Raw genomic sequence first — 27,559 nt, 5'->3', positions numbered from 1 at the left:
ATAAAATTCTTTTTGCAGTGATAATACAAATACCAATTTTAGTGAAGCCTGGCATCATAAAAACAGTATTCTAACTAAATTAAGAAAGCTAGAAAGCAGAAAGGTATTTGGATTGGTTAAGATGTGTATCTGTTTTGTAACTGCATCCAAATATGCAGCTGAATTTGTATTCTACCAATCAAAATAACAAGTTGTAGTTGTCAATTTACAGATTACACGTACACGCACACAGCGGGTAACTGAACTACAAAGTTTTTATGATGACATTGATGTTGACTACAAAAAACACTTCAGTGTGGCTGTATGTGCTGTGCTGTCCTTTGAAGTTTAGAATTGCTTGAGCCTTTGAAAAATTACTTTGTAAATTGACTTAAATGATTTACAGTGGTATCTTGCTCTTTTTGTAAACAATCCCTTAATATTTTGGTTGCATTTTGTTTCAAATCACTTGGAAATCTTCAATCAGAATTTCTGATAAATAGCGTACCAAAACCCCCAAGCTTTTGAAGTCTATAGCAAACTGCAAGAAGTCTGCAAATAGGAAGATAATGATATTTATGCTGGCAAGAGCAAAGGAGGAAGTGAACACATTAAATGATAAAAACTCAAAGTGTACTACTATTTTTTTTTTAAATGTATAATTAGAATTGGAAAATCTCTAGCAGGGAAGAATCTTTTGAAGGAGCTTCTATTTTCAACTGGGTAAGTTTAAGTCTATGCTGCAGTGAATGAAATTGAGAACACTTGCCTTCAGCATCTAAATTTGGCAAAACAGTAAAAACAGTTTTGTCTCATAAAAATATTTGTCAAAACATAGTAACAAGTGTTGGCCAGGACGTAGAGGAATGGGAGCCCTCACACACTGTTGGTGGCAGTGTGAAATGGCACAAAACAGACTGACTGGCAGTTCCTCAGTGGTTAAACATATAGTTACTGTGTGATCCAGCAAACTGCACACCGAGGTATATACCCAAGAGAAATGAAAACATACGTCTGCACAGAAACTTTTACGTGAACATTCATAACAACCTATCTACAATAGCCGAAATGTGGAAACAACCCAAGTGTCCAGCAGCTGATGAATGGATAAGCAAAATGTGGTATAGCCATGCAATGGTAATAAAAAGAATGAAGTACTGATACCTGCTACAACATGGATGAACCTTGAAAACATGCTAAGTGAAAGAAGCTTGTCGCAAAGGACCAGACAGCATATGGTTCCAATGATACGAAGTGACAGAACAGGCAAATGTACAGAGAGTAGATTAGACGTGCTGGAGGCACAGGGAGAGCAGAGAGGTGTGGGGTTTCTTTGGGGGGTAATGAAAACATTGTAAAGTTGACCGTGATGATGGGTGCACACCTCTGTGAATACACTTAACACCACTGAATTGTATGCTCTTAAATGGATGTGATGTGTATCATGTGAACCCTACCTCTAAGCTGTCAAAGAAAGACACTCTGAATGGAAGCCAGAGGACAATACTGAAAAACATTTCAGATTTCAACATGAAAAAGAGTAACTGAGAACATCCTCCACCAGCTACCTTTGCCTTACAGAGTATTTTTCTCAATTAAAAATATTGTCAATTAAGGGAACTGAGTCAGTTGAGGAATCAGCACTTTCAAACTGATAAGCAAAAATTAGGAAAAAAGCCCAGTACTCAGGAGTCATCTTTGTTAATCTTTTGTGTTCTGTCCTTCATATGAATATATCAGGATGTAATGCTCTGTAAAATTACACAGCTATTCCCATTCGGAATGTATCTGCTTCCATTCAGAGCTTGCTTGCTCCCTTTTTCTTAATATGCTATAGACCGTTATATTTAAGTTCCTGTCTGAGGCCACCTGGACATTTTATTTTTATTTGTCTCGAGCTCTGCTAACTGTGATTAGAAAAAAATGTGCTGTATCCAACATCAACCCAACACATTGTGCAGAAGCCTGATACACAGAAAGCACTTCGTACCTGGTCCTTGACTGAAATGCATGATCAAACAGAGTAAGATCCCACTGCCACTCCATCTCTGAAACTACAATCAAAATAGTCTGTTTTGTTTTGTGTTCTATTTTCATAGGTATCGCGCTCCTGAAGTTTTACTAAGATCTTCCGTTTATAGCTCTCCAATTGACGTGTGGGCTGTTGGGAGTATAATGGCTGAACTATATACGTTAAGACCACTTTTCCCAGGGACAAGTGAGGTTGATGAAATCTTTAAGATCTGCCAAGTTTTAGGGACTCCCAAAAAAGTAAGTACTCTGGTCCTTAAGTTGTTATAACTTTTGATTATTTATAACTTTTGGCCAGCCAGCTGACTGGTATTTTTATTTTCAAAAAGGCTTATGCATTAATAGTTAATTTTCTTATAGCCTGTATTTTTTTTAACTGAGGTGGGATAGGACTGCAAGAAGCTAGAATTCCACCAGACTGTAGGAAAAAAGGTGCTTGCCCTTCTTTAGGAACTGAAGTGAAAATTCCCTATATTTAGAATTCTGTATATTTAACTTTGGGCTGATGACTACAGAGACATCCTCTCTCAGACTCTTTCCTACTTGCTCTGTCAATATCCACTGGGATCAGCTCATTAATGCCAGGTGTCCTGGACTTTATTTTCTCTTAACCATTTCTTGTTTCCTTTTAGATATACCTCTGCTGCAGATATTTAATTTTTTCAATATATGTATTTTTCTCTTCTTTAAATTGAAGTATAGTCAGTTTACAATGTTGTGTCAATTTCTGGTGCACAGCATAATGTTTCAGTCATACGTATACATACATACATTCCTTTTCATATTCTTTTTCATTATAGATTACTATAAGATATTGAAAGCAGTTCCATGTGCTATACAGTATAAACTTGCTCATCTATTTTATATATAGTAGTTACTATCTGCATATCACAAACTCTAATTTCTTGAACTGAGTACTTTTCAATTAACTATTGCACTCAGCTAGACTTTACTTTCTGAGATGTACTGATTTACTAAGTTTAAGCATATATAATTACACCTTAATTAAACTAGTATGTGCCTTGTAGATAACATTAGACAAGTAAACATACCTATTAAAACTTGTAACATGACTGTCATTTCCCAGCTATGTGCAGTTTTTAACATGAGACGCAATGTATAACATACAATGAGGCTCTTGGTAATAATCAGTCTCTTTGTAAATCGTTTGTCCTTATTTGTTCAGTCACCTGGGTAGCATGATAATCATCAAGATCCAAAAAACAGAAAAGAGTTTAATATTCTGCAATTTGTAAAAGTGTTTTCTCCATTTTCCCCCTGATTCTTAGCTCACTGTTCTTTCCATGCTGCTTGCAGCACTGAACTGTGTGTGTGATCTGGGATTTCACACTCACATTTATTTATGAGCCAACATTAAGATTTTTGTGCACAAGTCGTTTTTATATTACACTATGTTTTAAAGTCATTGCTAAACACAGTTTTCTTATTGCTTTCTCCCCCCTCTTTCTCCACTTTTCTATTCCTTAAACAGAGTGACTGGCCAGAAGGGTACCAGCTTGCATCCTCTATGAATTTCCGCTTTCCCCAGTGTGTTCCTATAAACTTAAAAACTCTTATTCCCAATGCCAGTAATGAAGCTATTCAGCTTATGACTGAAATGTTGAGTTGGGATCCAAAGAAACGGCCAACAGCAAGCCAGGTAAGACAAATCTTCCTGGGATGGTTGGGTTTTTCTGTTTGTTTCTTAATTTGACATTTTACAGTATCAGAGATATTTTCCTTTAAAGATAAGTCTATTCTTAACCAGAGGTTTATCAAGAGTTGCTTTGACTGGATGTTAAAATTACAAGTGAGTTTTACATTCTTTCTACTAATGTACTTTTTAATTTTTTAAATGAAATTTATTTCTCAAATCATTTTTTCCTGGTTATCTTTTTAAAGTCATCACATAAGGGGAAAACTGGGTGCTTTCTAAATCTCTGAAGCTTATCTTGACTTATTGGGCTAATAATATGTGTCTAGCCCAATGCCAGACAGCAGTTTATGTGCATTAAAGTTAGGTGAACCTGTTTTCCACTGGTTATTTCCATTTTTTGTAGGCACTGAAACACCCATATTTTCAAGTTGGTCAAGTATTAGGCCCTTCCTCCCATCATCTGGAATCGAAACAGTCTTTAAGTAAGCATGTGCAACCACTAGAATCAAAACCATCTGTAGCTGACCTAGAAGCCAAGCCTCTGCCAGACATAAATGATCAGACTGTCGGGCAGCCCCAACCAAAAAACAGCCACCAGCCACTGCAGGCCATCCAGCCGCCACAGAACACAAGTGTCCAGCAAGCACCGAAGCAGCAGAGTCAACAGAAACAGCCACAAACACTATTTCCAAGTATCGTCAAGAACATGCCAACCGTAAGTAGCCCATCACGACATTCTCAATGTGATGGTTGGCTCAGCTAGGATTTCGTTTCTAGGCATCCCTGAGAATGTTGGCTAGATCATGTCCCGTGGCTCCACAGAGCTGCAGGGGAGGCTGGCGTTTGAGGTGTTTAAGCTGGGCACACGGCTGAACAGAATCTTAGCAAGGAGGAGGGGAGTGGGACCACTGATGGGCAACCAGCAGCGCCGGCCACACTCTCCTTTGACCTCTGCTCAGACAGACACAGAGTCCAGACCTTTTATTCCTTGGTAACAGCAGACGTCTTCTTTCCTGAGCATTCCAACCACTGTGAACCTGCCGCCCTTCTCACTCCATGCCACCGTAACTGCAAAGGCCTCCTATCTGAAGAGCCCGACCTTCCTCGAATACAACCTTAATCACATCACTCTTTAAGCTCAAAAACACCCAGTGTGCTTCCGCCCCCAGGATGGCTCTAGTTTCTTAGGCAGGCACTGAAGGCCCTTCATCACGTCGCATCTTTACAGTCTGTCCTCCACCCAGCACAGAGCATCTGCTTCAGTAAACCGAGTCTCCCCCTTCTTCCTGGAGCACACTCCGGCACCTTCCTATTAAAAAGTCATACTTCATTTCCTCTTCCAAACTCTAGAGTAATAGTGATAACAACAGCAGCAATAATAATAATGCCTAACCTTTAGTAACGCTTGTGTGCTGGGCCCTATCCTAGAAGTTTTTTTTTCCAGTTTAAAAGAGTTTATTTAATTTTTCTGACCACTGTCTTAGAGCATGGCTCAGGAGTACTTTTTTATTTTTTTACTAAAGTATAGTTGATGGACAGTGTTAGTTTCAGGTGTACAGCAAGGTGATTCAGATACATATTTTATACAGATACAGATACATTTTCTTTTCAGATTCTTTTCCATTATATGCAATTGCAAGAAACTGAATATAGTCCCCTGTGCTATACCTATCCTAAAAACTTTTGATGTATTTTACCATCAAATCCAAAGAAAAAAAAAAAACCCTAAGATAAATACTGTACATCCCCATTTAAGGAGGAGGAAACTAAGGCTTTGAAAAGTCAAGTCATTTGCCCAAAGAGACACACACAGCACACATGGCAGTTTTCCAAATTACACATCAGTGAAGAGTCAATTCTGAGCCTAAGTATTCAAGTCTCCCCACCCCAAGTTCACGAGTTCTCTCCTCTCTAAATTCCTATCATATTTTTAGCATGTGCTACCTATTTTTATTCATACTTTTAAATAAGTATGTATGTCATTGCCTTGATTCTATAGAAAGCTCCTTGAGAATGGGGACTCTTAGTATCAAATATAATAAATAGCTTACACACAAAAGGCATTCAGCACCTGATTGAAGATGATGACTGGTTTCCCAACACAGAAGCCAAATGGCAGCCTGGCCCATAAAAGTGCTAGGCGGCGTTGGGGTCAGACTGTGTTCAAGTCCGGAGACAGCTGGGAAGAGTTTGAGGACTGTGATTTCGGAGCCTCCCATTCTAAGAAGCCAAGCATGGGTATTGTCAAAGAAAAGAGGAAAAATTCTCCATTTCGGTAAGATTTCATGTTTCTTGGGAAAATATGTATTTTTATCATGCATCAACTTTATGTTACTCATTAAGTATAAATGAATGTAGAATTTAAAAGATAGTAAGTAGCTTTAATGTTGTTTTCTTCCACAAAACCCAAATTTCTGTGCTTACCTCTGAAAAAGTAAGACTCTTGACTTCTCACAGTAATGATTCTCAGTATCCGTGGCTGAGTGTGTGTGGAGGGAGGGGTCCTAGTTAAATTTTCAGTGTGTCCTGTTGAATTATGATCACCATTATAACCACTCGAAATCCACATGCCTTTCTGCAAAAAGCGAAGCACAGTTTACCAAGGTAATGGTTTCCTCTGGGGGTGGTGTTCAGATTTCATTATTTATTTGCTTGCTGTTTGCAACTTTTTTGCCCATTTTCTGAACTTTTCCTGGAAGCTTAGTCTCTCTAGCAGTCCCTTTTAAGTTGAATTATCATGAGTGAATTATTCAACTTTGAGGTAAGATGGGTTCAATTCTGGTGACTATTTTGGAAAAATATCTTCCTCCCCACCCTGCCTCTTTGGAATAAAAGAGGAATAGGGAGAAAAGATGTGGCAGGAGTCAGGGGAGGGTATCTCATAGCTGCTTGGCACTGCACAGTGGGAAGTCCTCACTTCTCAGTACGCATCCCTCTGAAGGAACATGAAGACTCTATGGGGTGATTCATGCTTAGTCAGCTTCCAGGTCCTCAAGCTCCACAGGTACTCTTCCCTAAAATACACAAGCCCAAGAACACACAGAATAAACCTGCTTAACCCACCTCACACTTTACGCCGGGAAGTCTCACCTCTCAGCCACTTTAAGTCCTATACGGCCTGAGGATGTAACAGCCGTTGAGGTGCTAACCCAGCAAGCAATCAGAAGACCGGACCTCAACTCCACTGGCCTTCTGGGGTTCCATGTCCTAAATGTATTTCTCTTCAGGGGAAAACCTCACATTTAGAAATAGGTGTTTTAGCCTGTGTTGGGAAGCAGGTGTAACTACAGCCCGAGGGAAAGGGAAACAAGCCAGAAGGGGGGGGGGCTGTTCCTAATGAATGGGTCTTCCTGTGTCGAGAGCCACCCGAAAGCGGTGGCCAGTGGTTCGAAGGGCCAGCCACATCAGTGTCCGTCTCCCAGGGGCTCGGCTGTCTCAGTAGGGATTTCCCGGAGGTAACCACGGAGGCATGGAGTCAGACAGGTGGCAAGACCAACAGTGTCACCAGGCTTCCGCCCAGGAAGAGACCCAGTTGGACATGGAGGGGAAGGTCGCAGTGAAGGGCAGCGCACAGCACAGGCAGCAAAACCATCACAGCCCCGTCCTCCAGGCAGCGAGGGCTGCTGCCCGGTCAGATGGCCTCAGGAAGCAGACAGAGCAAACCGGACACTGGAAGTCCTCTTTTCCACACAGACACAGGGCTGCGGGAGGCAGGCACTGAGGGGCAGCCACCTGGCTGGGCACCAGCCAGGTAGGTGCCCAGCCAGGCCCAAGTCGGCCCTGCATACTGGGAACAGGCACATCACAACACATGTCTTTTCTTTGTATGTCACATTAGGCGAATTGGAAATTTTGTCTGGAAACTTACCTAGCATGTCTTTCCTCACTTCCTTTCTCTCAGCCCAGCCCAAACTGTGTCCCCAACAACCTCCCTGGTGACACACTGCTGTGGCAGACAGGTGGAGGTAGCTGTGATTCCCTCCCCTTTTAACCAGCCATCTTCCCACGCCGTAAATCCACAGTGGTAGCAGTTGCAGGGAAGATGGAAACATACTATGCACAGGCAATCTGCCGCTTAGGTGTACAGCTTCCTGCCACGTACCGTCCAGGATTAGGAATGATTCTGCGCCCTGCCCAGTGTCTAGTGGAGCAGAAGTCATCAGAAGGACTCTGATGAAGACGACTGGCTGGTTTGGAAAGCTGTGCAGGGGGTGGGTGGCTGGGCGGCTGGGCGCAGAGTCGCCGTCATCTTCTTGCTCTTCACTCAGTGATGCTACTTTCTGTTGACTTTCAAGGCTTCCGGAGTCAGTACCCGTAGGCTCCAACCACTCAACAGGGGAAAACAAGAGCTTTCCTGCTGTTACTTCCCTAAAATCTGATTCTGAATTGTCAACTGCTTCGACAGCTAAACAGTACTATTTGAAACAATCCAGATACCTTCCAGGTCAGTAGAGAAAATGAAATGTTTACTGGGAACTAGGCTATAAACAGGTCATGCTCAGTGTCTGAATCTCTGAATAAAGGGCATCAGTGAAATATGATCACAGTGCTCTTTGCTGGCTTAGCCTGTCACCAGGGACTTTTCTAGACCCTCTCCTCTGTCATGTCTGCTCAATAAATGCCTGGCAGCCACATATCAAGATGATGAGTGTGATTCCAAAAATACCACCCTCCCCCACCAAAGCTACACCTTCAGTAAATGCTAAATTTTATTAAAACAATTCTGCACCCCCATTTTACAAGTTTTTATAAGATGTAGAATTTTATAGTTTCCTAAATGATCTGATTTGTGTTTTGAAAAGATCATTCTGGCTGCTAGGTAGAGCAGGCTAGGAGCTCAAAAGGGGCAAGGAGACTGGTCACGAGGCCACTGCCCATGTCTGGATAGAGAGGGTGACGACTTGTTCCCGAGGGGTAAAAGCAGAAAGAAGTGGACAAAATCTAGATGTATGTTGGTGGTGGAACCGATAGGACTCGCTAATAGATCAGCATAGGAGACAATAAAAAACAGAAGGAATTAGCGTCAGCTTCTGGCCTTTTGCCTTGACAGCTGGGTGGGTGGTGGTGACTTAAACTGAGAAAGAGGTTAGGAGAGGACAAGGACATGGAAGCAGAGAATCATGAGCTGAGGGTGGGATTCCTGGTGAACATCTGAGCTGATTTATCTAGTAGGCAACTGGATATTTGACTCTGGAGCTTAGGAGAAAGATCTAGACAGATGGGGGGGTGGTATATGATGTGCCTGCAAGCAGCCCTTTCTCCTCAAAACCCACTTTAAAAAGAAAACTTTTTAGTTCAAATTAATCTAAAGGGGGATCAATTTTTAAGCCACCATGTATCTAACCAGATGCAGCTTTAGTCCAACAAGAGGAAGCGGTGACCTTCTCCTGTCCGTGGGGGTGGTTGTCTACAGCTCCCTGAATGGAGTAAGCGGGCCACTTGGCTCGTCTGAGGAAGATGAGGAAGTCTCCTGAAGGAAGCGTAGTCTTCATTTCCCAGAAGCGTGTTTGGGAAGGAGGCGTGGGCAAGAAGAGAGAAAAGGTTGGGACTGGATTGTCAGCAAAGAGACTGATGCATAATGTACTTTTCTATACACCTTTTAGACAGCCATGCAGATTTCAGCTCCAGGGAGCCAACAGTGATCCACTCCTGTAGTCAGTAACTGAGGAGAGGAAAAAAGGAAATTGAGGAAAGGGTTTAGAAATGGACAGGATAGAAAACAGAAGGCCAAGCGGATGGAGAGGTTTAGCCACAAGTGTTCAATAAGTTGAAATAAACTTATGGGGAAATCAAGGCTCTCGGACTGCACGTCTCTGCTGATTTTGAGGAGGAAGGTACTGATGTGTCTAAGAGAAGCCGAGGAGACTGGCAGTGCTAGAACAGTAACCCAGAGGATTTGGAGATCTAAGTGGATTAAATGTTTTGTTTTAACCCTTTATAGAGGAGGCGAGTCAGCTGGTCCTTAAGGAATGAGCAGCAGGTCTCCCTGCAGAAGGGGAAGCATTCTAGGACCCGTGGGTAGCATGAGCATTCATCTGTTGCTTCTGTTGATTCATTCATTCGTTTCATCTACCCACTCAGTAATATATATTAAGTACCTAGTATGTGCCAGGTACTTACTGTCCCAGGCATTGGAGATACAGCATTGAACAAGACAGACAAGGCCCCTGCCCTCCAGGAGCTCATGTTCCAGTGGAGAGAGAACAAGAGGCTACTGTGAAAACAGGGACATGAACTGGAGTATGACTGTTGGGGGTAGGGGTGGGGCGGGAACCCCTGACATTGGAACCCCTGACATTGGAGCTAACGTGGGAAAGATGAGGAGACGGTTATGTGAAGAGCTGGGGAAAGGTGTTTCAGGAAGAGGTGGGAAAGACATTGGCTCACTGAGAAACAGAACGGAAGGCTGCCCATTCGGAGTTGAATGGGTTTGGGGGAGAGCGGGGTGAGGTGGGGAAAAGCTGGCAGCACTCAGATGATACAGCACTTTGGGGGCAGGGGAAGGAACTTGGGTTTATTCTGGGTCCAGTGGAAGCCTTGGGGAGAACTTGAGGTGACACATGACTCATGTGTTAAAAAAATCTCTTTGTGTAAATAAAGAATGGATTCCATGAAGGCAAGACTAGGACAAAGGAGGCTGATAGGAGAAAAGAAACTGATTTAGAGGGAGATGGGCCCTTGATTAATATCATTTTGGGAATGGACCTGCTGATGGATTGTTGGTGGAAAAGAAGGAACGGGTGAGTCTGGCTTGCAGTACTGTGTCAGGAGGTGGGGAAGACTCAGGAAGACCTGGGCTGGGTTGGGAAGATGCAGTCATTCCTGTTTGGTGGCTGGTCCATTTCCATTCCAGTGTGGAAAGGCCTAGCAGGCCACTGAAGGGAAGAGCCAGGAATGCTGAGGATGGACCTGGGCCCAAGGAAACAGATCTGGGAGGCCCTAGTGCCCCACTGTGTTGAAATTCATGGACTGAATAGGATCACCTTTGGAGAGATTGTGGGCGAGAACAATGTGACTCCCCTCGGTGGCAGCAGGAGGGGAAAGGAAGCAGCTCGACAGGCTGGGGACCCGGGGGAACCAGGAGGGGTAGTTTCCGGAGGCCGAGAAGGGAGAGTCTTACCCAAAAAAGCTGTTCGCTGCTGAGCAGTTGGGTAAGAAGGGATAGAAATGTCTGATCAAACCTGACAATGGAGACATCTCTGATGGCTGGATGAGTGTTCCAGTCTGGAAGGGTGAGGGAGACACAGCTTGGAGTGGCTTGGAAAGTGATGAGAGGTGAGAAAGCAGCGACTGAAAATGCGACAAGTCTCTGGAGGCGTTTTGCAGGGAAAAGGAGCTGAGAAATGGGGCCGTACTGCAGTGGTGTTCTGGGGTGGGGGCTTCAGCAGTGCAGCCTCCAGGGCAGGTGTTCAGGTCCTGCGTGGGAATGATGGCAGAAAGAGGCAGGAACTGATCAGGAAGGAGAGGAGAGATACCAGTAGATTTGTAAGTTTTAGTGCAGAAACCATGAGGGAGTGCTGATCTGACTGCAAAAGCAGGGGTATTAGAAAGTTTCCAGAACAAAGATTCACGGGGGACTCTTCTTGTTTAAAAAAAAAAAATTGACATCTCATTGACTGAAATAAAATCAGCGTTGTCTTACATAAGGGAGCCCTCTGGTGGTGGAACAGGCTACTGTACATTTCTGATGGAGGATAAACGGATCCAAAGCACCCTGTTTTCACAGCTCTGCTTCCTGATGTAGTTTTCAGGAACATGTTTCAGGGTATCTGAGACCTGTCTGATCATTTCCTTTTTAACCAGAAAAGATCTAACAGATTCTGCTAGTGACTTTGGATAAGAATCATGGCTGCAACGGAGACCCAAGAAATAGCTCAAAATTAGAAATGCTTGGAATCTAAACCCGAGCCTTCCTGTGCCCTATTTGGGCAGGCTTTGCCCTGAGTTGGCTCCTCTAGAGCTGGGTGAGATTTGAAACTAGAACTGAGCTCAGTTCAGTCACTTGGACAAACATTTACCGAGCACCTGTCGCGAGTCAGAAACTGCAGAAGACAGAAACGCCAACAAGAAGTGATCACTAACATTTATTTACAGTCCATAGTTATTAATTGAGTATCTTCAGGAACGAAAAAAGAATATTCTCTTTGGGGGCCTTTTTTTTTTTTTAACCATAAAGCCAAGTATTAAGGTCTTATTAAACATCAACTTTTAGGATCATGGGAGCTCTAGAAATGTGCCATATAATTTCAGGGCAGCATGACACTATACTACAAGGATTGGCAGATCTGTGACACTGGCCTTCAGGGAGAGACGCAAGAGTCATAGTTACTGACCTGCTACTGACCGGCTGTGTACTGGAGCGCGACTTTGAGATTGTTTTCTGTTACTTACAGTGGGACCACGGTCATCTCTCAGCTCACCCTGTAAGCCTTAGGTACTTAATTATCACAAGGTAGTTGCTATAAATAGAGTATACAGTGGAAGTGCTAACGATCTCAGGGGTGCCCTCTGATCTCACTCCCCCTCCCTCCCGGCACTTTTGGAACCCGCTTTGGGGACCCTTCTTGAGTCCCCTTCTTAGTGACCTTCCTCCCACCTGGTGTATCCCACACCCATGTCATTTCTGTATTTGCCTCTCCACCTGCATTTTAAACTTCTTAGCAAGACATGAATGCTCCGTGATCTGACGCCCGCTCCCCTCTCCTGCCTCACTTTGAGCCACGCTCAGTTTTTGCTCATCCCTGATGAACATTCTGAGCTCCTCCCTTCTCAGGTCCCATGCCCACCCTACCTGGGTCGCCTCTCCCAGGAACCCAGGAACCCACCTCCCCACCTCCTATACCGGGTCCTAACTGTGATTCACATATTAGTTTAAAATTACCTTTTTAAAAGGCTGGCTGGCTTAGCTGCTTCTGGGTTTTGCCCCCCTCAGCATCAGATTCTTCTAAATAATTTGCACACTGCTAATTACTTACCTAATTATCTATAACTGTTAATGTCTCCCTTCTCACTAGAGTAGTCTCTGTAAGAGCCACAAGGGTAGAAACTGGTCTGTTTGGTTCACCACTTTTTCTCTGGTGCCACACACACTGCCTGGCACGTGGTAGGTGCTCAGTAAATACTTGCTAACTGACTTTTCAATCTTCTGAGGGGAGGGATGATAGTGTATTAATTTCTGCTTCTCTTTAATTAACAGTATTTGGTTATAGAAGGTGCTCTATAAAAGCTTGTAAACCAGTACATGTTTTAAAATTCTAGATCTTGTCTATTTCCAAGAAAACTGAAATCTTAAAAAAGACAAGGAATTAAAGCAATTATCTTCAATACTGTAGTATGTATATACTTTAAAAAAAATAGGGATATCACAAGGCTAACTGTATTAACAGAATAATTGAAGTATTCAGGGCCCATTCTTTGTTGAGGTATATTTATAAAAAGTGTTCACCTAAAAAGATTTGTAGTTTTTCCCCCTACCCTGCACCTTCTTTTTGAGTAAAGATCTTTTTTTTTGTTTGAAGGTGTTTTTAACATGAGTAACTGCTACCTAGTGCATCTTCTTTGTTGTCAGGTAATTGCCTAAAATAATTCTATTTGTAAGTGTTTTATTAGAAACCAAAGTCCATAAGGAGCTAGATCCTATAATATAGGGAAATTATTTACCTGATGGAGTGTTTCATAAGTTAGAGAACTTACGAAAGGTAACCTTGAGGCTTGGTTCAGAACAACCAGCCTTGTTTCTGGCTTTAAAACAGGGATATTATTATATATCTCATAAATGTAAAATCTTGTGAAGGAGCTCAAAAGCCAAAGTGCACACCACCTGGAAACAGTTGCTGGCTTTCGACATGAATGACAGTCCTCAGTGAGGATGTGTCCTACACTAAGGAGAACCCTGCACGTGTGACCCAGAGGCTTAGACGGTGTGATGACCCTGGCACTTCCTAAACTGAATCCAATTTAATGATCAGTGACAACAAAGCAAGTTAATATATGCATGACTGGGACTGGTGTATGCTGTACGCCAGAAACTGACACAGTGTAACTGACTATACTTCAATTTAAGAAAAACTAAGAAAGCAAGTTAAGGAAGTTTCACATCTCTTAAAATAGGTGGCAAGGTAGGGACAGCTCAATGGTAGAGCACATGCTTAGCATGCACAAGGTCCTGGGTTCCATCCCCGGCATCTCCATTAAAAAAAAAGTTTAAAACAACACCCTTTGACCACTGGCACCAAAGTCCAAGACTGACTCTGCATCTCAGACTTCAGAAAATCATAAATAATTGATCTGTTTAGATTTTACTATCTCTGATATGCAATAAGATTCATAGATGGGTCTTTACACGTCTACTTCCAAACTCCTCCAGTTCCCCTGGGTTCTTGGTCATGTGTCTGTTCCCAGCTACACTAAGTGTTCAAGGGTCTGGCCCAGAGCACACACTCAAAATAAGTGACTGATGGGGTGATTATCTTTTTGAAGGAAATTTTTGTGCCACCTCAATTTTTACAAGACATTTAGCAAGAAGTGTCCAATGTTTACTATTACTTGTATTACAGAAAATAATCTTCTATTTGTAAAATACAACCGTGTGGATTCCAGGTTATTGTGCTCAGGACTTAGGATCATGCTAGGGTTCATCAAAAAGCAAGTTATCTGCTACACTGTAATCTAAATTTATTTCCATGGTCCTCTCCCAAGTTATTTCTAGTCTTTGTTTGAATGTGTATTTTCCCTTCAAGTTTATGATCACACTCTAACCTTTGGAATGACTGTTTTGTCCTTCTAAGGTATAAATCCCAAGAACGTATCCTTGGTAGCGAGTGGAAACCCATACACATGGAATAACCAGTTATTTCCTAAGTCACTGGGACCCACTGGGGGAGAACTTGCTTTCAAAAGGACTAACGCAGGTAAAGCAAGACCACCTTTAAAGTGTAAATTCACACCGCTCTCCTTCTGCAGATTTTTACTTCTAAATATACTGCGGCTGCCTTCTTCCAACTGAGATACCCTTGCAGGGTACAAGAGGTTTTCCAACTGGTACTTAGTGCAGATAGTTTTAAGGAAATCATTTGCCAGATCTCAGCTTCCATGTGGATTCTTTCCTAAAAGGGACCTGCCTGAGCCAGGTGTCTCTACCGTCCTACTTTGCAAAAGAAAAGACTTTCACTGCTCACTGTGTTTCCTTTTTCCCCAAAGTGTAAAAGTAACTTGAGGTGCCAATCAAAGGGACAGTTTGACATACTGGTGTTAGTGTCAAGAAAATGCATAACTCTGATGACTAGGAAACAAATCCATTTTAAGTCAAGTGGTTTCCAGTTCTTAACTTTCAAACAATTGAAAGAGAGCCTATAGAATATGAAGCTACCGAGCCCATAAAAACCAGCAACACCATGCCTCGTGGCCACCTGTCTCGCTCCCTCCTCTTCAGAAACGGCCTGCACTGTCTGTGGAGTGTGTACCTACTTTTACGTTAACCTGAGCACCCAACCCCACACCTTGTGGCCTTTTGAAACAGCCTACACTCTACGCAGTATTTATCTCTCTAAATAAATCTACCTTTACTCAAAAAAAAAAAAAAAAAAAAAAAAAAAGAGAGAGAGCGAGCCTGAGTTATAGCTGACAGATAATTAAAAATCATTTTCTATGAACTCACTATATGATTTTTGGTCTGTAACTCTGAATAGAATTCAAAGACTATAGTGACAAGGCTGTAACAAAACACCTTTCATTCCAAACTATACATTTACATTTAACAAGATTTCTCACTGCTTCCTGCTCCAAAAAAAGAAATGAAGCTGAATCCTGTCTGATTTTAGCAATAAGTAATATTTATTTGTGGATATGTGAACTACTTGGAAAAAGTCCCACTTTTCTCCTTAACAGATGAATTTTCTAAAAAACTGACTTTTCATTTTTAATAATCAAACTTTATAATATTCATCTTTTTTGATTATATACAGTGAATCATTGTACTTGTAACTAACTTAATTCAGAAAAAAAGTATTTTAATATACTTATGGTTATAAGAAGTTTTTAAAAGGTTTCAGTTTATACACATTTTTTGACTGGTTAAAGGCTTTTCAGTCTAAAGTTGTATTTGGATAAAATTTGGGAGTTGACATATGAGAGAAGATAAAATTTTAGAGAGAAAAGGGATTAATGTAAAATTTCCACCTGTTAAAAAGGAACGTTTGTGTATTTCTTAAGCCGATACTGGTGAGCGTAAAATCACGATGGCATTAGATTCCACTGGTTACATTTAAAAGAGAGATGTAATAGTTTTATTTTTAAATGTCTGTAGTTACAATATGCTAGAAGTCACATTCTTTGGAACTGTAAAACTTATGAAACATTTTAGATCTCAGCTGAAAGTGTGTGAAGAGGCAGAGTATTTTTTTTTAATGTAGGTGGTACTGGATCAAAAAAGTTCAAGGATCCCTGTGTAGCAGTTGAGTCTAGTGAGATATTCCAGTGTGACATTTTATAAGTTTTCTACATGCTTTGAAGACTCAGCTTATCCACTTAATAGTGCTGAGATGTCAAACGCTGCAGCACTGCGATTTGCTTATTTGTTCTTAGTTATTTAAAAATAATATTCACTGAACCAACTGGTTAAGTACAAATCAGCCCCAACTTTGAGTCTCAAGGAATTGTACGACTGGCATCAAATGAAAGCAGTGACAACACAGAGCATTTTCTCATTTTAAGATTTCTTTCTGGATCTTTTCATTAATCATCTAATCCATTTTTTCCTCAGCTTTTTCTAAAACCTTCTCCTTACTATTCATTCTTTCTTTCCATATGCCTTCTCTCTAGAGGAAAGCATAATTAAGCCAATTGAAAAACTATCATGCAATGAAACTTTTCCTGAAAACTTAGAGGACCCACAAGGTAATTTCTGGGCACTGTAGATGGGTAGCAGCTTGTTCTCTGAACCTCTTATCCAATTTTCTTCTCTTACCCCAAATCTCATCATAAAAGGCCACTGTGAAGGCCAAGGTCACCTGCTTTTAGGGGTCAGATCAGGACTAGGAGAGAAAGAAGCATCCACATCCTCAAGAACCTCCTTCTTCAGTGTCTGGAATTCTAAGAGTCGTTTGCTCTTGAGGCGCTCTCAATGTGCTCTTCTTCTTAATTATGACAGTTTACAGACATCAAGCAAATCTACTGAAAATAATTAAAAGAGTATTTTCTAATTTTATAATCAGTATTCCTGGAAAAATTTTTTTAAGTTCTGAGACTCATTTCTAAGCATGAACTATCATTTAAAAGAAAAAGTTAACCCGGTTAATAGAGATGGTGGATTTCCTAGAGTTTCACTGTGAGTGGTTTAAGTGGTGCTAACTGTTGGCTCCAACCTGAAAACTTGCAGCTCATGAAGTATCGCAAATGATAAGCCAAAATAATTTAAGAAGACGACTTAATTTTCTCTGCATCTTTTTCTAAGCAGCTTCTTCCTCCAGTAGGAAGACGCTTCCTGCAACTGTTCAGTGTGTGGCTTTTAGAGCCAGACCTCTCCCCTTTCTGTCACTCACAAGTCTTGTGATTTTAGACAAGTTACTCAGGCCCCCTAAGTCACTTTCCTCACCTATAAAACAGAGGAAATAATATTTACCAGGCATTATTACATAACCATACCTAGGATTTCTTTCACACAGGAAGCATTTAATAAGGGTTTGCCTTGATATGATGGGAAGAGAGCGAGATGTTCTGAAGCTGCTACAAACAGAATCACTGCCTTGAACTTCCCTTTCAAAAGTCAAAGGGCAGATTCGCAACTCAGAACAAGTCCTCGAGGTGAAAAGGAAGGACAAGTTAGGCAGCTGTGCGTATGCAGAATTCAGTAGTGTTAAATCTGTACAGACTGATCACACGGACACTGTGTGAAATCCTTCGGGGTCTGATTAATACTCGTGCTGTTGACCTTTGCTGGTTCAAGAGCCAACACTTACTGAGACCTCCTACGCATAGGCCCTGACAGAGCTCAGGGGCACAGGACAGAGTCTGGCCTTGCAATCAGGTAACACCTTGTAAAAATAAGCTTCAGTCGTCGCTGCCAAGCAAACAGCTCTTTGAAGCTGCCAAGGCGGTCAGAGCCCTGTTCCACCGTCTCCCCGACAAGCCTGTCTCCCTTCAGTGTAGCCAGGCTCCTTGAACGAGAAGTCGGGTTCTTGTTTCCTCTTATTTTCCCTTTACTCCTCAACTCACTGTGGTCTGTCCTCAGCTTGCCTCGGGCCACTGAGACAGCTTCCCTGCCCTTTTCTTTCCTTTCCCTTAATGATGTGTCCCCTGGGCTTCTGTTCTCTTCCAGGCCTTTGCACATCCTACAGTCCCTCTGAGTGCACTCCTCCAAGCCCATGCGCCTTTAACCACCATCCCCTGCTCATTCCAAATCTCCAGGCCTGGGACCTGAAGCTGCCATGCGCTCTATGTCTTTACCCCAAACCTGATTCTCCTCCTGTATTGCTGTTCTCGGTCACCTACAGACTTAGGGGTTTCTATTCCTCTCTCTCCTGCCCTTCCCCCTGTCCCCCTCCACTGTGCAGTTCCCTCCTCCATCCAGCCATGACTGCCTGAGTCTCTTACTCTCATCTGAACTATAGCAGTGACCTCCTGACTGGTCTCCTGCCTTTACTGTCCCCCTGCTACCCATCCCTGTACTGCCCCCCGAGTGGCCATTCACTAATAGCGACCAGGATGATGACAGCTGACTCTGTTGAACAGCATATCCCATGTGAAGTGCTTTGCATTCATCTCATTCAGTCCTTACAACAACCCTGTGAGGACAGGCGCGCTCATCAGAGTGACTTTACGAGATGGGAGAAGCGCTCAGAGAGCATCGCAGGGATGTGGGCTTCTGGCAGGAAATACACTCTCATGTTAAGAACTGGAGTCATAAAAGCCCTGGTACGTCCAGCCTTGGTTCACATTCTAGCACGGTCACTTCCTAACTGTGAGAACCGAGCCGAGTCAGGCGTGGATAGTAACATGTGTCTAAGAGGGTTGTTATATGGACTGAATAGGATTATCTGTAAAACCTCAGCGCTGTGCGTGAAATGTAATAGATGCTCAAAGAATAGAATTTAGAATCAGTAGGGGTTGTAATCAAAGTTAACCTTCTGACTGTGAAACTTTATGATACGTCACTAGGAAATCTTGGAAGTTACGCTACTTACAATCAGTCAGGATATATTCCTTCCTTTCTCAAAAAAGAAGTGGGCTCAGCTGGCCAGAGGATACACTTAGCACCTCTCGGTGCAACAGCTTCAGGTAAGGACAACTTCAGATACAATTTTTGAGAATTCTGATCAGAAAGAAACTTGTTAAAGTTTATATGGTCACTTTTCCTGAGTGAAGACTTTTAAATTAGCCTTACCTACTAACTACAGCTTTATTGGTTTTTGGCAAAATGTCCTGTTTTTCTTCCAAAGACATGGTCTGAGAGTCTCTTAAGAAGAGCTACCTCTAATTAAGTGGCCGCTGTCTGTCAGACACACGGATTGTGCCACTGAATTGTCCCAATGAGCTGATGAGGTCGATCATCTACAGATGAGGAAACTGACATTAAGTTAACTGACCTAAGACCACACAGCTCTTAAACAGTGGCGCTGGGACAGAAGCTCAGGTCGTCTGATTCCAAAGAGTGTGCTGTGCTACGCAGTGAGCTGTAAGAAGATGCACAGTTCAGGGCTTCCCGCCCAGTACCTGGCACAGAGCAAAAGCTTAATAAATGCTGAGACACTGTTCCGTGTCAGTTAGCAGGCAGGTCTTCTGCAGTTCCATCTCAGAGTTTAGAACTAAACTGTGGCAGAACTTCTACTGGCTTTTGCTTTGCAATATATTAGGTGGTGAAGTTTTACTCCCCACCCTCCAACGTTATGATTAACGAGGTCACCTGCTCTGCAGTGGCGTGGCGAACAACGGCCACGTAGTAGGGGGACGCTCTTGAAGCTAAGGTGAGGATTCTGTACTTGAGCTGACCCGATGTGACTATGAACGTTCCCTATTTAATCTAAAACAGATATCCTTATTAAAGCACCTACAATAAACATTAAGTTTGGTAAGATACCTAGTTAGTTTAGTTTAGTTTAAAAGTTGACTCGAAGTTTTCTCACAGCCTATCCTGACCAGGATCTGGTATTAGAACTCCCGATTAGAGCCGTCGATCTTTAAAGTTCGCACTCTTGGAGCTAAAACTGTAAAAAGCACTGGACTTGTATAATTTTTTATTTCTTACAACAGAACTGCTTAAGCAGTAGTCTGTTACCTTATCTGTGAAAAGAAATGCTTCATTATCTCTCTGCTGAAACAAAATACATAAACAAACATTTTACATGCAGCAGTAATTTTTACAAAGCCTCACATATTTTAAGGCAGCCTTATCATGAGTGAGCAGCCATGGCTTAGCAGCCCTTTTTAATATAAAGGCAGAAAGTCTTAACGTCTCAGAGTACTTTGTCATCAGAGCACCTGCTCTAGAAAGTGGAAGTGGGTCTTTTTTCACTGCATTTTTATAAGATATTGGAGGCCTTTATATATTAATTATTCTGTCAGGTTTGCATGCATATTCCTGTTTTCATTTTTTGTTTTAAGTAAAATGCTTTCTCATAACTTTTCATCTCTTCATTTACTCTGCTTATCAGATTTCCCACAGATCGTGATAGGAGGAAAGGTTAAAAAAAAAGAAGTAAATATTAAACATTCTCAAGTGGTCAATGCAAATCCTTAGGAAAACACTGTTCTGTGAGAGGTGTGTCTTCCAGTCCTCCCACTGGTGTGACAGTTTCCCACAAGAAAAAAAAAAAACCAGGTCATTACCGTATTTACTCAACTATTTCCCCTCCTCTCAGCCTCCCTCTCCGCTCTTCTTCCTCATCCTCAAGTTTGGAGAAGAAAAATCAAATCAAATTTCTTCCTCCCCATGTAATCTCTCATCCCGAACTTCCTCATCCCTCATTGTCCCCTGCTTTGACAGTAACAGGGACTTAGAGGAGAGACTTCTTTCAGACACAGCCACCCTCTAGAAGCGTGAGGCCCTGGTCTAAGTGCTCTGCCTGCACTAACTCACTGGACCCTCCCATGGCTCTCTGACAGACGGGACTGTCATGATCTCCATTTCACAGACGTTTTCTATCTTGCTAAAAGTTACACAGTAATGGCATTGATGACATTCTCAACTAGAGGCAAATGCCTTTTCCTTTAGCAAACATTTTCTACAAGAAATTAAATGCCCTTGATAGGACAGAAGCAGTTTGTATAATAAATGCACAGCAAGCATCAGAGGGCTGACTGCTCCGCTCTAGGGAGCTGGGAGGCACGGGCCCAGCTGAGGCACACAGCACTTCTTGCCTGGACACGAGACCTGGGCTCCGTTGTCACCTACTAAGGTCTTCACTAAGGTTGCTGGAGTCCTAAAACTCTGTAATTTCTCAGAAAGGAATCCTAAATGTCAGCGCTACTGCCTTACTAGCAAAATGATTCCCTTTTCAAAGAAGGTTTTACAAATATTGGCCTGGACAGTTTCCTCCCAATGCATTTAGGACTCGACTGAGGCGATGTCATGACCTGGAAAAAAGCTGCTCTGGATGGTACTCCCCAAGCCCCTCACCCATTCCCACCCACTGCTAGCTGAAGGAGTTGTTCCCTTTCTCCTCTGAATCACCGGAGCCTACGGCCTCCTTGTCCCTCCTTCCCCACGCCTTCCCCTCCCATGAGGGCTCCTCCGCCCAGGGTACCATTTTGACCTGCAGGTCTCAGGTGTAAGCACGTTCATTTCAGACTGATGCTGGTTTGTATTCCAGTGGGTTGTAACTGAACAGTGCACTTAACTGGCCCTCCTAGACACATGGTCCCTGTCTTTAATAGGGAACCTTTTACTGGCTTTGAGAGCTTTAAAGCTGGTAAGAGTGGAATGAAATGACCTGTCAAACCAAGGGAAAATTCCTGGCCTCGCTGTCCCAACCAAACCACACAGCAGTTGGGGGGAACTGTCACCAGGCGGTTCCTCACTGCTTTGTTCCCTGGAAGCTGAGGTTGTCAGCACAGGCTCCCTACATTCCTCCCGTACTCCCAATTCTACAGTAAAAGTGTAGGAATAAACTGGGGAAGCTATGCCAGTAAACATGGTATAGCTAGTGTTAGAACCATCAGAGACTCACTTCAAAATTGACTCTTACAGAGTTTAATCCAAGAATGTCACCTAACACACAGTGTGAAAAGGTATTTAAGTCCCAAATGGAAAGATGGAACATCAGACAGAATACCTGTGACACCTAGCTCCCAGTCTGAAGTGAGGCAGGGATGGAGGAACTGAGAATATTGAAGTTCTCTGTAAAATGATTTATGGCTTTGTCGTTTGAGCAATTTTAGTTTATAAATTGTTCAGGGAACAAATGTTTCCCAAATTCAAATTTTCACAAAACTTCGATCAGCCAAATCAATCTATGAATAAAATGAACCTTGTGACGAAAGGTTTGGGATCCTAAGTAGGGCTCACCTTCTAAAGGGATTCTGTTATCAACCAGCATTTCCCCAGTAAAACATGAAGTTTCTTGACTCTTAAAAACCACATTAGGGGGGAGGGTATAGCTCAAGTGGTAGAGTGCGTGCTTAGCATGCATGAGGTCCTAGGTTCAACCCCTAGTAGCTTCTCTAAAAATAAATAAACCTAGTTACCTCCCCCCACCAAAATAAAATAATAAATAAAACATAAAGCTATTAAAAAAAAAAAGGAAACTTAAAAAAAAAAAGCCCACATTAAAAGAAACCTATTATGGGACCCCATCTGTGTAGCTCCATGCAGCCAAAGCTTCACAGGATTCACAATTCTGAATACACTTCCTGTAGTGATACTGTGTTCAAATATTATTTAGTTGCAACCACAGTGTAATTTTAAATAGTCACTAACACTGTGGGCATTGCCCACTGAACTTAGACCAAGAAGGTACTGCCTATCTAAATACGATGGGCACTTCAGTGAACCCAAATAAAAGTAGCAGTGTCAGAGCTATAAACCAGAAATGATGGCTCTTGAGCAGCTCAGAATTCTAACTGGCATCAATATAATACTACAGGAGAATTTTTGGTTTCAATATTTATATTAAAAAAAAACCTTAGTGACCACTGAATTAATCTTTCAAAGATAAAATTCAAAATTTCCCCCATCAAATGAGAAGATGAATTGATTCTGAATTTAATAATCAGATGAATAAAATCTTCTTTTCTGATTCTGCTTTCTTTCAGAATATTCCTGGAACACAAAAACTGGTCGGGGGCAGTTCTCAGGACCCACTTACAACCCTACAGCCAAGACTCTAAATATTGTGAACCGCGCCCAGCCAGTCCCCTCTGTGCATGGGAGGACAGACTGGGTGGCCAAGTACGGAGGCCACCGGTAGGAGTCTGGTTTGAAGGCCCACAACACTGCTCCACGTGGTCTGTGCACGTCCCCTGACCCTGACCCTGGGAAATGACTACAGATGTCTATTTCTACTGTGTTCTGGAAGAAATATATGATAGTGGGTACTCTGAAGAGCAAAAAGCTTCTCCTATTTTATTTCTTTCCTAGAAATGAAATGCATTTTCTTAGCCTCATCACCCACACAGTGCTGATATATGGGTAGGACTTTACAAAGTATTGAATAAACTATTTGCCAAAGTATCAAGTTATCTGATCTACAAATTAGTAGACACTAAGTATAAGAAACTTAAAAAAAAAAAGCCTCCAGAAATTTAAGTGTTTGTAGTGTTTCAGTTTTCATTCGTCATATATTTGCCTAAACTAGTATTTCATTGTTTGGCCTCAGAGGTTTGTTTTGTTTTGGTATTTCATAGCAATTAGGTAGACGTCTGTGGACTGTTGGTAAAGGTTCTGATTTGGCCAAGGCTCTACTCTACCATGTGGGCAATGGCAGAAAGAGGGTAATTTATCATTTATTTTTCTACTATGAAACTGTGGAAGCAATGGTAATTCCAATCTTGCGCCGGATGTCTTTCTTAGAAATAACTATTTCTTTAACATAAAGATTTCAAAATTACAACACCTAATTTTGGTGGAGAAAGAGTCTGTTGTTTGACTGTGACCAACAACCGCTTTGAATTCATGGTGACTATCAAACCCAACGGCTTGATGATTCCCAGTGAACCAAGTCAATGTTCTGTCATCTTCACATCAAAAAAGTCCTTGGAAGTGAGAAGTGTGTTCATCAGACTTTCGAAATGCATTGTTTCCGTGTTCCTACCAAAGGTGAGATATGCCAGCTCGTTCCCCAAAGCAAACTTGCTGCTGCAGGTCACTGACTCGGCTCTGACCTTCACATCTGCTCTGAAAAGCAAGTGCATTCAGTTGCGATAGCAGTGATTTCTTAGTACGCATTTTTAGTTTTATTTCTAAATTGGAATTTAAAGTAGACATTTTGAACTTAGGACTTCTCTACTTAAGCCTGTCACTTTATGAACTGGACATTATTTTTAAAGTATAATGTTATCGACTGCTGATATTTTATGTATTTTACGACTCTGTAACAAATGCTAATGTAATTGGTATCACCTTGTGGATATACAAAAGCACATTATAAAATAATAATAATATGGTATTTTTGTACAGAAGATTCAGCTCACCTTGCTGAAAAATGCTAAAATCTACAAGGATAATTTATGTTAGTGGTAATGGTTATATATACATAGATATTTGTACAGTTTTAATTAATGTCTCAAAGTTAAAACATTCTTTTGTGTTGTTGGGAAACTTTTAAACTCTGAATAGATATATAAAATTAATATGGTTAACTAGTGTGTCTTCTTTTACATTTTTAAACTTTATAGTTATACTGAGACCTATTTGTTGTTAATCAAATTTTTTTTAAGCAGTTTTAGGTTGATGGAAAATCTGACTGGAAAGTACAGTTTCCATATACTCCCTCATCTCCCCCTCCTCAATTTCCCCTATTACAAATATCCTGCATTAGTGTGGTACATTTGTTATAACTGATAAACTAATATTACATCATTATTAACTGAAGTCCATAGTTACTTTAGGGTTCATGCTTTGTATTGTAGATTCAGTGGGCTTTGACTTGTATAATTACACATGTCCATCAATAGTCCCATACAAAATAGTTTCACTGGCCTAAAAACCTCTTGTGCTCTATCCATTCATCCCTCCCTCCCTGCAAACTTCTAGCAACCACTGACCTTTATTATCTCCACAGTTTTTCTTTTTCCACAATGTCCTATTGTTGGAGTTACATAGTATGTAGCCTTTTCAGATTGGCTTCCTTCACTTGGTAATACATGTTTAATGTTCCCACCTGTCTTTTCTTGGCTTGATATCTCATTTCTGTTTATCACTGAATAATATTCCACTGTCTATATGTACAAAAGTTTATCCATTCACCAACGGAAGGATATTTTGGCTCTCACCAGTACCACACTGTCTTGATTACTACAGCTTTACAGAAGTCACGTAATGTCAGCCCTCCAAATTTGTTTCTCTCCTTCAAATTTGTGTTGGCTGTTTTCAGTGTTTTACTGCTCCATATAAACTCTCGAATCAGTCAATATCCACAAGATAACTGGGAGTTTAATTAGGATTGCAGCGATCAAGCGATGAATAACACATCAAGTTGGGAAGAACTGACGTCTTGGCAATTCTGAGTCTTCCTACCTATGTACAAGGACTATCTCTCTACTTACATCTTCTTCGATTTCTTTCATCAGTGTTTTGTCGTTTTCCTCATACAGATCTTATACATACTTGCTGGATTTATACCTAACTGTGCATTTTAGTGCTACTGTAGTTTTTAATGTCAAATCTGAACTGCTCAGTTTGTATATAAGAAAACAAGTGACTTTTCTATTTTAGAGTTGTAGCCTAATTCCTGTTATAATTGCTTATTAAATCCAGGAGATTCTCTGTTGATTCTTTGAAATTTTCTACATAGACAAACATGCCATCTGCAAACAAAAAGTTTTATTTCTTCCTTCCCAAGGAGTGTATCTTTTACTTCCTTTTTTTGCCTTACTGAACTAGCTAGTAAAACCAGTACAGTGTTGAACAGAAGTGGTAGGAGTGACCATCCTTGTCTTGTTCCTGATCTAGGCAGGAAAACATCTAATTCCTCTCCATTAAGTAAGATGTGAGCTGTAGGTTCTTTAGTAGGTTCCTTATCAAGGAAAGGACCTTCCTATTTTGCTGAGTTTTCATCATGAATGGGTGTTAAGAGCCTGTCAAATGCTTTTTCTGCACCTTTTGATAATGAGCACTGAGCACATGATTTCTGTTCTAAAGCCTGCTGATGTGATGGATTACACTGATTTTCGAATACTCAACCAGCTTTGTATACCTAAATTTCACTTGATCGTGTTATGTAATTCTTTGTATATTGGATTTGATTTGCTAATATTTCGTTGAGGATTTTTACATCTATGTTCATATATATCTGGGGGGAACTTTTCTCTAGATTTGAAAATACTCAAAATCAAATATTAAAACAATATACATTTATGAAGTAAAGATTTATCATAAGTACAAGAAGAAATTGATATAAACACAGAGTGGGAGGTTTTTCTTAGAAAACAGATCTAGACACACTTATTTGAATAAGTGTACCAGTCACAGAGTGAACAAAGTTTATCCAACACATACACCATATTGAATTTTGACCAATAAGGCAAAATATAATACACGTAACATGCACCAAAAACCTGACCTTATATTAGCACACAAAGAAAATCTCAATTTCTCAAATGTAGAAATGTGTAAACCGCTACTTCTTTCCACAGTGTAATAAAAGTAGAATAAAAAAAGCATGCCTCCAAAATTTATCCACTTGAAAATTTAAGAACATTGCTATAAACATTTAAGTCAAAAGGGAAAAAAGTTAGAAATGACCTCTGTATTAAAATTTGTGAAACTCAGTCAAAACAAATCTCAGAGAAAAAATTATACACTTGTTCCATTTATGAAACAAACAAGGAACACTGAAGATAGACTGAATTTGAGCATTTAGCTTAAGAAACTAGAAAAAGGAATAACAACTTTAAAAAGCAGAAAAGAATTAAAATAAAAGTATAAAATAATGTCCCAGCAGCAACAAGCATTACCCAGCACCTGCTCTTGGTTTCTAACATCACTGTCCAGTAAAAGAAACCAGAGCTCCTTGGAGAAGTGGCTGATTCCAGTACTGGGGATGAAATACACAAGATAAGCCTGGAGCATCTCAAAGTGCCAGAAAGTGTGGAAGTGCTAGAAAAACAAAAAACAAGCAAGGAAAAGAAAAAAAAAAAAGCCTGCACTGATTGCCTATGTCAAAGGTAACCATGGGCCAACTAAAAGAACTCCCAATGGTCAAAACTTCAACAATTTGAGCAAAAAAACTTATGGCAAAGTTTAAATTATAACCCAAACCAGAAAGTAAATATACATGAGTCTACACTGAGTGGATGGATGGATGGATAGACACACAGGGGAGAAGAGACATCTTCCATGCAGCAGAATTCCAAATAATTTATGTAGATACTCTGCCCTCAAGGAGGTAGAGCACAACTCCCCATTCCTTAAGTGTGAAATACGCATAGTGACTTTCTTGCGAAGAGTACAGTATGGAAAGGGGGAAAAGGGAGTAGCTTCACAATGGAGAAACCTGAGGACCACCACCTCAGCCAGATGATTAAGTCAACGTCAACAGTAATTTATCACGTTCATATATGTAACCTTAACATGATGTGATGAAAATGACACTTCATTTCTGTGGTCTTCCTCCTAAAAACCCGTAATTCCAGTCTAACCGAGACAAATTCCAATGAAAGTACATTCTACAAAACACCTGATCAGTACTCCTCAAAACCCAGTCACCAAACACAAGGAAAGTCTAACAAACAGTCTTGGCC

The 27,559-nt window shown here is 41.2% G+C and overlaps 1 protein-coding gene across 3 annotated transcripts in view; it reads left to right on the top strand.

Moving 5' to 3' along the window:
• MAK (male germ cell associated kinase) overlaps positions 1-23,092 on the top strand; it is a 42,675-nt gene extending 19,583 nt beyond the window's left edge. Inside the window, exons 7-15 of one of the 3 annotated variants that reach the window (XM_032462487.1) lie at positions 2,079-2,250; positions 3,503-3,670; positions 4,071-4,382; positions 5,773-5,942; positions 7,963-8,111; positions 14,455-14,577; positions 16,487-16,561; positions 18,821-18,940; positions 22,913-23,092. In XM_032462487.1, the coding sequence (XP_032318378.1) occupies positions 2,079-2,250; positions 3,503-3,670; positions 4,071-4,382; positions 5,773-5,942; positions 7,963-8,111; positions 14,455-14,577; positions 16,487-16,561; positions 18,821-18,940; positions 22,913-23,067 (1,444 nt within the window). In that variant the 3' untranslated portion in view covers positions 23,068-23,092. The remainder of the gene's footprint in view (positions 1-2,078; positions 2,251-3,502; positions 3,671-4,070; positions 4,383-5,772; positions 5,943-7,962; positions 8,112-14,454; positions 14,578-16,486; positions 16,562-18,820; positions 18,941-22,912) is intronic. The other 2 variants (XM_006181088.2, XM_032462486.1) reach the window with 2 other exon arrangements.
• The last annotated feature ends 4,467 nt before the right edge of the window (positions 23,093-27,559 follow it).

Source organism: Camelus ferus, chromosome 20 (genome assembly GCF_009834535.1).
Source record: "Camelus ferus isolate YT-003-E chromosome 20, BCGSAC_Cfer_1.0, whole genome shotgun sequence".
Lineage (NCBI taxonomy): Eukaryota > Metazoa > Chordata > Mammalia > Artiodactyla > Camelidae > Camelus > Camelus ferus.
The sequence above is the reverse complement of the archived record's forward strand: the minus strand, read 5'-3'. Positions and strand labels throughout refer to the sequence as shown.